Source organism: Triturus cristatus, chromosome 6, assembly GCF_964204655.1.
Source record: "Triturus cristatus chromosome 6, aTriCri1.1, whole genome shotgun sequence".
In the NCBI taxonomy this organism is placed as follows: Eukaryota; Metazoa; Chordata; class Amphibia; order Caudata; family Salamandridae; genus Triturus; species Triturus cristatus.
In genome coordinates, this window is record NC_140589.1 from 791997744 (window position 1) to 792010979 (window position 13236).

The 13236-nt window shown below is 41.9% G+C and overlaps 1 protein-coding gene across 1 annotated transcript in view; it reads right to left on the reverse strand.

Annotated features, from left to right (window-relative positions):
• LAMA4 (laminin subunit alpha 4) overlaps positions 1–13236 on the reverse strand; it is a 466993-nt gene that overhangs the window by 92325 nt on the left and 361432 nt on the right. The window contains exon 22 of the mRNA XM_085611379.1: positions 5375–5520. Coding sequence (XP_085467505.1) covers positions 5375–5520 — 146 coding nt within the window. The remainder of the gene's footprint in view (positions 1–5374; positions 5521–13236) is intronic.

Consider the following 13236-nt stretch of genomic DNA (forward strand, 5'->3'; position numbering starts at 1 on the left):
TATCACTTCTTTACTAGGTAGGTTGACTCACGCTGCTAAATGTTTTGAAAAGGAGATTAATTGTAGAATAATGTATGCCTGTTCTGAATGCATTGGTTGTAGTAGCTGACAGGGCCGAATCATCCTGCTTCCTCATTGCCCCATACGGTTATGCCAGGCCATCGACTGTAGGGACAACACTAAGCCCTATTTCTGCATTGTGTCATTGTTTCACTAAAGACTGATGAAGGACACATCATTTCTGCTTAAGGTAATAATGCCATAGAGTGCTGCATGCATCTGTGTACATTGGCACTTAAGAGGCACACGGTCTAAACCCTTCAAGCTCTTCTGCTTCATAGATTTATTTTTGCTTCCTTTTTTGCTCTGTGAATATTAGCTCCAACTAGGGCAACAACAGAAATGCGCTGGTTTGCAGATTAGGATCACACCATGATATGGGCGGTTAAGAGAATAAATGAAGAAAAAGTATATGTTTCTGTACTGAGCCGCGTGCTCAGGACCTTCTGAAATCAGGCTGGGGTCCACTCCTGTAGACAAGCAATGACAGCATGTTTAAACTCTAGGGACCCCGGAGCAATGAACAGTAAAATATCTAGAGGGAGTTAACCAGGCATTAAGGAAAGCACTTCAACAGTCTTTACAGCTCACTCAGCAGTGATATGTGGTCTCCACCAGGGATAGGGCTCAAGCACCTTGCCCATTAAACACTGCACTGGACTTGAATCCCCGGCATAGTCAGCTTACTCACAGTACTCGTACTCCAGTTACCATTTGCACAGGTCTCTCCCTTGCACAAAGCACTTTTTCCACCTGGACACCTTGAATCCTAATTGTCTTAGGTAGAGTTAATTGCCAGACTTCTCATACATGTTAAGCCGCCTCTTGCTTACTTGCACAAAATAGGACACAATTATACAGCCAGGACACCGACTTGCGAGCATTTAGACCCTTCCGCCGCCACACGTCAAGAAGTTTTTATTGTTTTAATGAATTCTATCTATCACTTTATTTCACACTGTAGTCATTTTAATTAATCTAACAATAAAGCTTTACAACTACTACTACTACTGTACTAAAATATACTGCATGTTTGACTCCCGATAAATGTTGGCAGGTTAGTTTTAAATCCTTAAATCCAAGGCAAAAATTGAGGATTGCTAATTAGGGGTCATACCTTGTCCACCGCATAATCTTAGCCCCACATTGCCATTCATGATTCCAGTTATTAGCTGGAGATATGTTCGTTATCGATGAGCCTTTCTCCTCTCATACTAGTCCTTCAGCATCAACAGCAGAATCCAGGTTAATACCAGAGAGTAGAACTCCCCCTTGCATTCAGAATTAAAAACATAATGACCTACCTCTATCACAGAACTAAGATTCATGCACCAGTTCCAGTCAATTACATTTCAGCAAAAGCGGTAGCAGTACTAGCCATATGTCTAATTTAACAAGCATTTGCAATGCAATCGGACTCGCCTTTGGGACCTTATATGTATTTAGCTATGCAGCACATTAGCCTGGGTGCTGAAACATCTACTGTTCTTTAACATGGAGGGAAAGTAAGCACCAAACTGCGTGACACACCAGGTATGGGAACACATGGAGAGAAATATTGCCTTTCAGCAGGAAATGGTATTGTCCAAAGCTCTGTCTTTAAGATAAAATCAGGGCTTTCAGTGTCATATCACTGAAAACACACAATTTGAAAAAAATATTATTGTCTACAGGTGCTCGTGGAAGACAATTTCTATGGACTGGAATCTAGATTAAGCTAAAGTGACTCTGGTATTTTACTGACATCTGCTGGTCGTTTTCTATTAAGACAGTTAAATAGAACACAAAAAAAGTCCCTAAGTGGAAGCAGACCTAGGGCTGATCTCCAGAGCCCACAAAGCAAATACACGTATACGTATATATAAGTATATACTAAAGTATATACAAGAGCTCTGGAATGTTAGCCCTAAAAAGGGCTGATATATTTGAGTCTCTGCGCAAATTTAAGGAGTTAAAACCTGCCAACATTACGAGGAGTGAAACATGTGGTTTCCGTTAAGAGACATATACTTTTTCTTCCTTTCCTCTATTAACCGCCTATAATATGCTGTGATCCTAATCTACAACCCAGCGCTTTTCTGTGGTTGTCCTAGTTGGAGCAGACATTCATATTCACACCACCCTCTACAGCCGCAAAATATTCAAACTCCCATACCTGCACAGTAGAGTATATCAGCATGCTCTTAAAAACGATGAAAAATATTTGAACCATTCATCCCTAAGCCCATCTGAGTGTTAGGATTCAGGCACGACACAGGTATTGCATTAAACTCATGGCTCGGTGGGATTGGAAATTTAGCTGCATGGGGCAGTGTAGATTAAAGAGACAGAATGTTAGATCGCACAACGTATTTTGGTAGAGGCTCAATCATCCCTGGGTTACTGTTGTACTTAAGGTCAAGGGTAGACCTATTATACAGGGCCATTGCAACATGGAACTGGCATGTAGCCATGTGTTATTAATTGTTGTGGTTCTCCACCTAATTTAAGATCACACCAGCTTTTGCATTCCAACACATTTGTTGTTTTCTAACATTCCGGGCCTTTGCAATTATAGTTCTCCTTTAATTTTCCTCCATTGTTGAGACTGTTGTTCACCCAAGACACCTTCAGGTATTTTATGTACTGTTTAGTTCCTGTGCTCAGGTCCCATGAGCATTTGTGGTGTTCTGGGCATCCTGGCCTAGTTTTTGGGAGAGCATCAAAGCGAATTTCACTACGAGGACCGGATATACTGATTCTACTTAGTACTATACTGATCTACTCTGGGTACTACATTGTTTTCACTTGTGGTTTGCTACTTACCATAGAAAGGCTCTGGGCACTTGACACCTTTCCGAAGATGAGTTAAATCTCTATCGCCTCAAGTTTGAGATGAATTCAATTTGAAGCCAAAATCCATTCAAGAGTATCTCACCCCTTTTCCTGTTTTTACACCTATTCCTACTGTGGGCGTGGTCTTACCTTGGTAGAACTGCGTAGGGATTTGGGAATGTCAGGGCTTTTAACAGGTCTGCTCCTGACACTGACACTGATTGTCCAAGGGCACACCACTTCTGTTACAGACCGCCTTTGGCTGCAACATTTTAAAAACATTATTCAGCATTCTGTCCATTTGTTTTGCTTATTACACCATGGAGCTCCCAAATCTTGTCATTCAGCATTGATGTTTACAGACTAGCACCACACAACAGCTGGAATCAACTGCAAATCCACAAACCGCAACAGTAAATGTTAAACCATGAAACATCGGAAGAAGAGTTTAGACCCTGGTTTCACTATAAATAATTTTAAAATTAAAATGCTACTATTTCTTAGTGTGTTAGAAGCTTCATGGACACAGTCTTATATGTGTGAGAGATTGTGGCTTTGCCAGAGAGTCTGGTGAGACTTTAATTATTTCAGCAGAATACCCTTTACTCTTCCACATTGGAAGTGCATATACATCTATTTCATAAAGAGCTTGGTACTGATGCACCGGTGCGGTTATTTGAAAGGGTCTGATCCAGTTTCTGGGCTACCAAAATCAAGATGGATGTTGTTGAGAGTTTAAAGCTTGTGGCACATGAGCTACAACAGGGACTAAGTATAATTCTATCATCAAGGCTATCAACCTTAGTTACCCTTCATAACTTTTCACAAATGGCTCTTCCCAACTGGGGTAGAAAACAACATCTTAGTCTGTGGGACTAGACTGGGATGTGAAAGCTAAAATCGCAGAAAGGATCACCCTCAAGAGATCCATAAACAGGACACACCAGGTTGTGCCAGTTTCAATTCTTTCCAACTCGGATTTCCCTAGATTTTCCATGCCTGGCAAGGGGATTTTGGACTCTTCCTAAATAACAGATCTGCAATTCTGTACCATAGAAAACCAGACACTTGCCCAGAGTATCCAGTTTTCGAATCCTAAACCTCATCTGTTCCTAAGGCTCAAGATGCTTTTGTGGACAGCATTGTGTTAGATGTGTTATTTTAAAGGGAGCAGAAAAGTCCCCCACAAATGTAGTTTGTATTTGTGCATTCCAGGTACATTGTGGCTTCTTGGACAATCTAGAGAAACCTCTCAGTTTGGCCATTGCTGTCTGGCTGTTAATGTTGTCCTTATTCTCATAAAAAATTTAGTCAATATTTTAATTGACGAAGATTGTACTTGAATATATAGACACGCTCACTAGGCTGGGCACTGTGAAGTAAAATATGCATTATCTTATTTTTCGTAGTAGGACTCAACTATAAAAGTGCATGACAGTGCTATAAAGATGCAAAAGGAAATAAATGAATGTATCAGCAATGATGCATAATAAAACATAGTAAGAGGCATACCAAAATTTCACGTAAAATTTATTTAAACTCTAAAGTTTTTATTGACTTGCAGTAAACAGTCATTCAGCCACAAGTCTTAGGTCAGATGCCTTGGCTTGAATGTGTGTCACACAATGGTGGAACATAAGACTTTTGAGTTTGGAAATCTGGGACCCTCTAGGTTTACCACATTCCTTTAACACAGAGCTTTACATCTAACCCAGACTTTCAGCTTTTAAATACAAAAATACATGTGCCAAAATGAACTGTTTTACAGTGACTAATCTGCTTTGAATTGGATATCATCATATACAAATTTGTTCTCTTTTTTTGACGTTTAATGTAGTGTGAACTCGTCCCAAAGGTATTGGAGTGCTTTACATTACAGAAGGACACATTGATTTTTTTTTTGGTTTTTTAGACACAGGAAGAGTAAGTGATTTGCCCAGAATGAGTGATTTTCCCAGAATGACAGGATGTTGAGCCAACGCCAAGTTCGAACCTGGTTCCTCAGTCAAAAAGTCGGCAGCTCTGTCCGTTAAATTTAGTGTAACATGCTATGCACCTGTGTTTTGCCTAGAGACAAACCTGAGGCAGGTATGAAAGGTTTCACCAGAAAAGTGCCAGTGGACCTAGGCAGGCATTCCAAAATTAAGCTTCTGGCTGAAGAATTGATCAAAGCAAGACTTGAAACTTCTTAGCCAAACGTTAGTTCTCTAAAGCAAGGGGGTAATGGCACTAAACGAGTGAAGAGAACTTGCTACTGAGATCACATTTTTCACCTGCAATTTCATCGTTAGTTGCAGGTCAAGACCAACATATCAAGGACTTTATGGAGTTACCCAGGTAGATATAATTCCAAACTTCTATAGGAAACTATACTCATAATTGAACAATGGGAACACCATATTGGAAGTGTTAGGTTTTGAAAAATAGGCAGCAAACCAAAACATGATCCTCTGAACACAACAATTTCACTGATAATGCTTTTTGCAGAAGCCATAATTACCTTTCAATTTTGACCAGACTGAAGTAAGAAGGCCAGGTACTGACAGGCTTGGAGTCCAAGGGTATCTCGACATCCCCACCTCCCAAGTTGTACACGTACACCAGGTTGTCATTCTTAATTGCGAGGCCCATATAATCTTTCATTGCCTAAAACAACAAGATTTGTGCATCAAAGGAAAACAGTGCTTCCATGAGTAAATAGCCATCATGGAGTATTAAAGTACTGTCAAGCCTGAACTCCTGTAAACAGAGGTGCCCAGGGTTTCTTGGAACGGCCATGAGTGGTCTACAACAGGTGGTAAAAATATAAGACCAGATGTAGGCTCGGTAATAACATTAGAACATTTCATCTCAAGGAAAATGTGACAAATGCATTCAACTACCTTCCACACAAGTGAAAGAGGCACAATAGGAAATTAAATTGAAAAGTCCTGGAATAGAAACAATGGGTTCAAAAGGAGTGGTGTAAATCTAAACACCATGTAGCCTAGAACAGTGCTTCCCAAACTTTTTAGAACCACGACCCACTTTTTAGAATGATAAAATTTCGCGACCTGCCTAGCTTTAGTGGACATGAGGTGGGTGATTTTGTAATGTAATAGAGCATCGAGTGGTAGTGCATTGTTATTTGCAGACAGCCCATTTTCCATTGAAATGGCCACTAAATTTGCACAGACGTACAGTTTTAACGATAAAGCTATACTGCACACAAATGACAGTGATATGCAGAGAATATTTATTATTTGCGCATCACCAAGTAAAGTGTCTTGACTTGTTCTGACCCTACTAAGACCTTGTTTCCATCATACCTCTTGCTTTCGTTTTACACTTTATGTACCCCAGCAGCATTGTCACATAATTCACTTTATTTTGCTTTCTGTGGCTGCAAAGTGAGAAGAGTTCGTATACACCAGTCTCTGTGTTAAAAAATAAGCTGCGGGACGCATTGCCTGACATTTGACCTGTGTCTTTGAAGCGGAGCACGATAAATCACAAATTTAAATGCATCTTTATTTATTGCATGGACTTTGCCGACCCACCACAAATCGTCTCGCTACACTCACAGTTTGGGAAGCACTGGCCCAGAGGGATAAGTAAAAGAACACAAATGGGAAGGTTGGACTGTCCTTTCGGCCCTTCTCTATTTTAATAAATCTGGTCCTTTATCTTACAATGCTCTTTATTTTTCTGCTTGTACATAACCTAGCACCCATCAAGGGCCTGAGGAATTTCGACTGCAGGACCCCTACCCTAGTGGAAGTTGACTTGATCGCATGTTTAAGGTCACCTGCATCATCATCTATAGGGCCACCGTGCCTATATGGCTGACAAACTAACCATCTCCTAGGAATTGCGAATTGAATTTTGCATAGTACCAACGTGACACAACAAAGCAAATTCAGGTCACTGTAGCAGGAAACGAGTAAAGACTTGCTTTCATTTGCCATGCTACCCTCATTTCTAATGATCTTGTTTTACAAGCTAACATCTTTGTTGTGGAATTGGGATATGTCGTGCAGAGATCACCAGAAAAGTAATACATATTTCACAACATGATTATGTGGGCCCTGAAGTAAAATGGTTTTTACAAGTATGGGTAAATAAGCAGACTAGGGAGTAATATGGGTACTGAGAGATTAAAACGGGAAATTATTGATTTTGTTGCTTCTACTATCACTGCCTTGGGACAGGAAATCATCCTCTCTCCCTATACCTCTTTTCTCTTTCTATTGTAGAATTTAAAATCAGTACAGCCCCCATCTGCACCATTAAGCTTACTTGCGACAGAAAAAAATCCTCTAATGGATGCGGCACTGTTGCTGAACGGAAGCAAGATTGAGCACAGAAAATGAGAAAATGAGAAGAGCAGGCAGCCGAAAGAAAGCGAAGAAGGCATAGGCATAAAAGGAAACATATGAGAAAAACATCAGCAGATGAAATAAAAAGAAGTAGGCAGAGGAGAAAGAGTTGGTTTGCATCCTACACATTATTTTTCCAGAATAAAACATTTTGCGGATGGGTGGTACTGAGGTACTGTTAGAAATGGGGGTCTCTAGTTGGCAGAGGTAGGTACCTTTGACCAAGTAAGGACCCTTCTTCCTAGTCAGGGTAAGGAAGTTACACTCCTAAATAACTCCTGCTCACCCCCTTGGTAGCTTGGCACGAGCACTCAGGTTTATCTTAGAGTCAGTGTGTAAAACATTTGCACATAACCACCAGTTATACCGTGAAAACACTAGAAAAGGACACCACACCAGTATAGAAAAATATCCAGTACTTTATATACTTTAAAACAAGACCAGAACGATAAAAATCCAACATACAGTTACTTACAAAATATGCACTTTACTTTAAAAATGCAGTTCCTTGAAGTCTGTAGCTCCGTCCGGTGCTACCCCGGTACTGAAAACAACAGAATCTAACAGTTCCGTCTGACCGCATCGGTCGGGGGTGTCAGCAGACTCATAAACAGTACCTTTTGTGTTGCGGCGACACATTGGTGTGGGCTGGTAGCGGCAAACATCGCGGTTGCGATACAAAATATTGCGGTGCCCTCATGTCGCGGTGCAGGCAGCGGCTTGGTGACGGTCGTCCAGTGGCATCGGTGAGACCAGTGCTGCAGTGTGGAGTGAAGGCGCTGCTCGATGCAGTGCTGACAGATCACTGTGCAGGCGACGGAGTTGGTTGCGGGGAGCTGGCATCGGTCAGTCCAGACTGCTCTGCGGGATGGGGCGCTGTGTCCTGAGACTTACGAGCAGTGCCCCCAAGCCATGATGGAAGTCATGGTCAGCGTGCAGCGAAGGCGTCCTTGAGATCAGGGTGGCGAAGTGAAATGAGGTGGTGCAGAGTGCGGTGCCCACAGGTCATGGTGCAAGCAGCAGCTCAGTAGCGGCAGCGTCAGTCGTCGTCGTCGGTGAGACCAGGCTTGCGGTGCGAGATGTGGACAGTGCCCTCTGCGGTGCCTTCAGGACACAGAGCCAGCGACGGATTTGGTGATGGAGTCAGCAGCTTTCCCCCCTCTGTGGCAACTGAAACCATGGTTCTAGAGGCGGTACCTAGAGGTCGGTGAAGTCTTTGCAGTCCCTGAGACTTCAGAACAGGAGGCAAGCTCTACCTTAAACCCCTGGAGATACACAGCACACGTTAAGAAAGTTCAGTCCAGTCCAATCCCTGCCCAAGGCATAAGCAGCAACTTCAGGCCAACCCAACAAAGCAACAACACAGCAAAGGGGCAGTTCTCCTCCTGACAGTATTTCCAGCTCTTCTTCTTGGCAAGTTCCTTGATTCCAGCGAGCTCTCTGAAGTCTTTTATCTCCCTGAGACTTCCAACAGGAGGCAAGCTCTACATCAAGCCCTTGGAGAAAATCCTAACAGCAGGATGATGAAAGTACAATCCAATTCTTCCCTGCCCAAGACAGAAGCAGCAAGCAGCAGGCCAACACAGCAGAGCAAGCAGCAAAGTGGCAGTTCCTCCTGACAGCTTTTCCAGCTCTTCTTCCTGGCAGGTTCCTTAGTTCAGCAGTAATCTAAAGTTCTGGGGTATGGGCCCCAATATTTATACTCCGTTTCTCTTTATTCTTCTGGGCAGAGAGTGTCTGTGCTCAGCCTAAACCAGTTTTGTCCTCTCTGAACCAGCTTCCCGGCAGGAGGTGGATACAGCATTGTCCAAGGCAGACAGGGCATATTCAGGTGCAAAGGAATTCCCCACTCACCACTCTAAATGCAGACCAGGTCTATTCAGGTGCTAGTGAAAACTCCTCTCAATACTCTGAATGCAGCCCAGGTCTATTCCGCTCAGCCCTGACCTCCAAAAGTGGTCCAACAGGTCAAAAATTCCTTTTCAAGCCGAATTGGAGTAATGTGTGCCAGCGGGGTATCGCTCACTTATCCAAGAGTGTTAGTGAAAATGTATAAAATGTGCTACCCCAGGGGTAGCGACCCCAACTTCACAACAGGGTGATCCAAAATTAACCAGGGGTATAAGACATTAATCAATTCTCAAAAAAGGCATTTATTGAATCTTCATAAATGACTGTTCATGAGTAATAAAGTTTGTTCCATTCACGTCTTGACAGCAAGAAAACTTTAATGAGGCAAATTAGCAATCCCAATGCATTTCGGTCATTTAGGAGGTTCTCTTTTCACGGCTAACAAGCGTCTAACGACATTACGCACAGGCGTTTTTACAATCCGCTCAAAGTGTGCCGTTTTGGTAAAGATCTGACATCTGATTCACTAGAAGTCTCACATTGGCACTCATCGCGCACCAAGTCACACAATCATTTTGGCCGTATTTAGTTCACAATAGACATTTACCAAAACAGCACACTTTGAGCGGATTGTAAAAACTGGCTTCCCAGTCCAGTCTAGCTCCAGCTAGGCACGAGCAGTCAGGCTTATCTCAGAGGCAGTGTGTGAAGCATTTGCACATAACCAACAGTAATACAGTGAAAACACTACAAAAGGACACAACACCAGTTTAGAAATATATCCAATACGTCATATAGTTTAAATCAAGACCAGAACGATAAAATTCAACATACAGTTACTTGAAAAAGGCAAGTCTAATAGGTACGTTTTTCCATATACAACATATAGAAGAGGTGAATTCGCATAGCATGAAGCATATCTTGATGCTGGTTTGGGTACAGACTTGTCAGGGAGATGAGGCTGGAACAGTAGTATTTCTTGTGAAAGGTAAAGTTGGATTCTTTTAAAGTCTGCACTCAGACTGGGATATCCAAGTGTAGCATTGTAGCAGTTGTAGTCTGAGTACCTCTTTGTCTGAGTTGAGGGAGGGGCAAATTGAATTATAAGACCAAACTCAACATGTAAATGAGAAAGATACTGTTATCACTCGCCTTCTGTCATTCAAAGGATATTCTGGAACATAAAGGGTGCTAAAATTGTAACAGGTATGCATGGGGATCTCATATGACAGAGGACTTTAAGGTACCTGCTACCAGAGGCGTATCCTCTATGGCAAGCAATACCGTCAAATATCTATGCAGTCGAGTTACCATTTGATACTGTTGTATTTCTTCTTTATGTTACTTTGGCGGAGCAAGTTTTTTTTGCAGTTTCATATAGTGCGAACTAGACTCGAAGGTATTGGAGCCCTATACATGAGCACCACCTACATCTCACAAGGTCAAATGTATTTTTTAGGCACAGGGAGATTAAGTTATTTGCCAGAAACACCGGATATTGAGCCGATACTCAAACCTTGATCCAATGTCAACAGCTCTGGCGGTAAAACCATATCCTCTCTCAGGGCCAAGGGCAGGCAGGCCACCCAGTGAGGCACAGTGGTGGCTCTCATGTTGGACAGCACGGCTTCAGTCAGTCAGCTGAATCTGGTGCTCCCACTCGTTTTTCTGTCCCGCCTTCTTGTGTGTGCTCACATGGCAGAAGTCTGAGTACAACAGGGATCCCAGAATTAGTTATGGAGGAAAAGTACTCTACCTGTTTATTCCAAAAATGTACAGTGTATCATTTAATAAATATGCTGACACTTAAACTAAGCCTAAACATGAAAATTCGACTCGCTGGCCCTTTAAGCCTAGACACGCCTCTCCGCTCCGTGACCTGATCGGTCATTGGCCTATTTAAACGGCTCTGGAACACGTCAGTGTGTTCTTCGGACCTTCCGGCTACGAATATTTTCACCTATCCGCCCGAGGACATTTCTCCTCTTTTGGAGAGCCTTTTTGTTGACGGCGTTTCCGTTTTGTTTGGCTCGCTTTTTATCAGGTACTTTGCTTAGATAGTGTTGAGTCCTACTATAGCACTCAGCACACCTTATCCTGTGCTTCTTAGTTAATAGTATTTATATTTCTTATTATCTCGTTCCTTTTTAAATGTTTTTCAGCTTGGCCAACTACCGCGACGTGGAGTATCTCAGCGGACCTCCCGACGATGTGTCACTTTTCTCAATGTTATATTGAATCTCGCCCCTAAATTTTGCTAATCTAGCATGTTTTACTGAATTGCCTTCACCGGGTTCCTTTTCTCATTAGTTATTTTTTGGCCATCTAGGACTCTAATCATCTCTTGTTTCGATACTCTATACCTTAAAATTCCTGTCAAGACCTCGAGCCTCCAACATCCGCAACAGGTGAAGTTTCCCCATTCGTTTTTTTTCCCCCTTATCATTTCTTAAGCGCTGCATTCTATGAAATGAGCCGTTTGCCATAGAGCCCTTGTGTGCCCCTATATTGCTTTTAGTTAAAGCTCTCTGTTTAGCGCCATATGATATGAAACAAGCTTTAATATCTGACGTGTGTTTTTCTTAAATTCCCTTGGATTATGACTCCTATTTTCTCTTGTTTGTATTTATTAGTCAGCCCTTCCCTTGGAGACACTGATCCTTTATTTCTCAAGCACCTTTCCTTCCACCGTTTACGTTAATTCTGTCAGCGTTGATACCATGGTGTCACGCCTCTAACCTTAATTTTTGAATTGTTATTTTTAGACCTGGGAGTTTTGTTTTACTCAGAAGATTCTAGTTAACTAATACTCCAACCTTCAGTTCGAGACCGAAACGATCCTGCCGTTTTCGTCATTTTTTGACTCGATTGTTATACATATAGCCGTCACAGGTGAGCGGGAACACATTTTTATTACATACTTACCTAGCGACTTTAGAAGACCCACTAGGCACTGCGTATGTTTCCTTTCTCCCTTTTCTTTTTCTTTTTCTCCACAAACCCCCCCCTCTTCCCCTTTTTTCCCCCCTTCCCTCCCTCTTTTCTTTTTCCCCCTTTCTTTCTCTTTTTCTCCTTCTTTCCCCCCTTTTCTTTCCCCCATTTTCTCCTTTTTTCCTTTTCCCCATTCCATCTCACTTTGTGAGAGGAACCTATCTATTGTTAAGGTTATATGTTTAGATCTGTCTCTCCGGCCTTTATTATTTTTCGTTTCTGGCTTCATTTTAGTAGCTAAACAGGATGTTCTAGTGTTTTCGTATTTTAACAAAAAAAAATCTTTTTGATATATTACCTTAATTATGTCTGACTCTGACACTTATAACTAATGACCTTCTCATGACACACTTATTTAGACAAACCATGTGATGCTGTTATCGATTTATATTTAGATTGTGACTTGATTTGTGATCCTTTTTTTTGTTAGGTCCCAGCAAAATACTTAAAACATCTCTCTGTTCGCCCTGAGGAAGGTGGCACCCACATTTCGGTGCATTCACCGAAACGCGCGTCGGCGCTTCCATGAGGTCCACCCAAGCCCCAATTCCTTAAATTTGAACATGTATTATCCAGCACTGTACTGAATGTCTCTCATGACCTCATTTATATACTGATTACCGGGGCTGGTTGGGCCCCCTATTTTTGGACACTATGACTTTGTTATTTATGTATGTATGAAGTTTGTTTTTTTGGTGCGTTATGATACCGGTATGAGTTTGTGAGTTTGTGTGCAGCTGATTTCGTCTGGGACCCCTTGAATTTTTGGGTCTTTGTTATTTGATGTTTCTCTCACAAAATTATGAATAAGCCTATGTATTGAATATATCTTTCTAAAAATTGACTATAGAGAAAAATAAAAAACATTTATGAATTGACCTTTGGCTATGCATTGAAAGCGTTTGAATTTTCATGTTTAGGCTTAGTTTAAGTGTCAGCATATTTATTAAATGATACACTGTACATGTTTGGAATAAACAGGTAGAGTACTTTTCCTTCATAACTAATTCTGTATCTTTCCCCTGAGTTTCTACCTACATCTTCTTCGCAGGGGTTCCCCTTGTTGTATTGGTTACAACAGGGATCCCTTCAGACAGTAATGTGAGGCAAGTCCTGGAGACTCAGAGTATCGCTATTTAGGAAGCTCCCAGGTGTGTCGTAC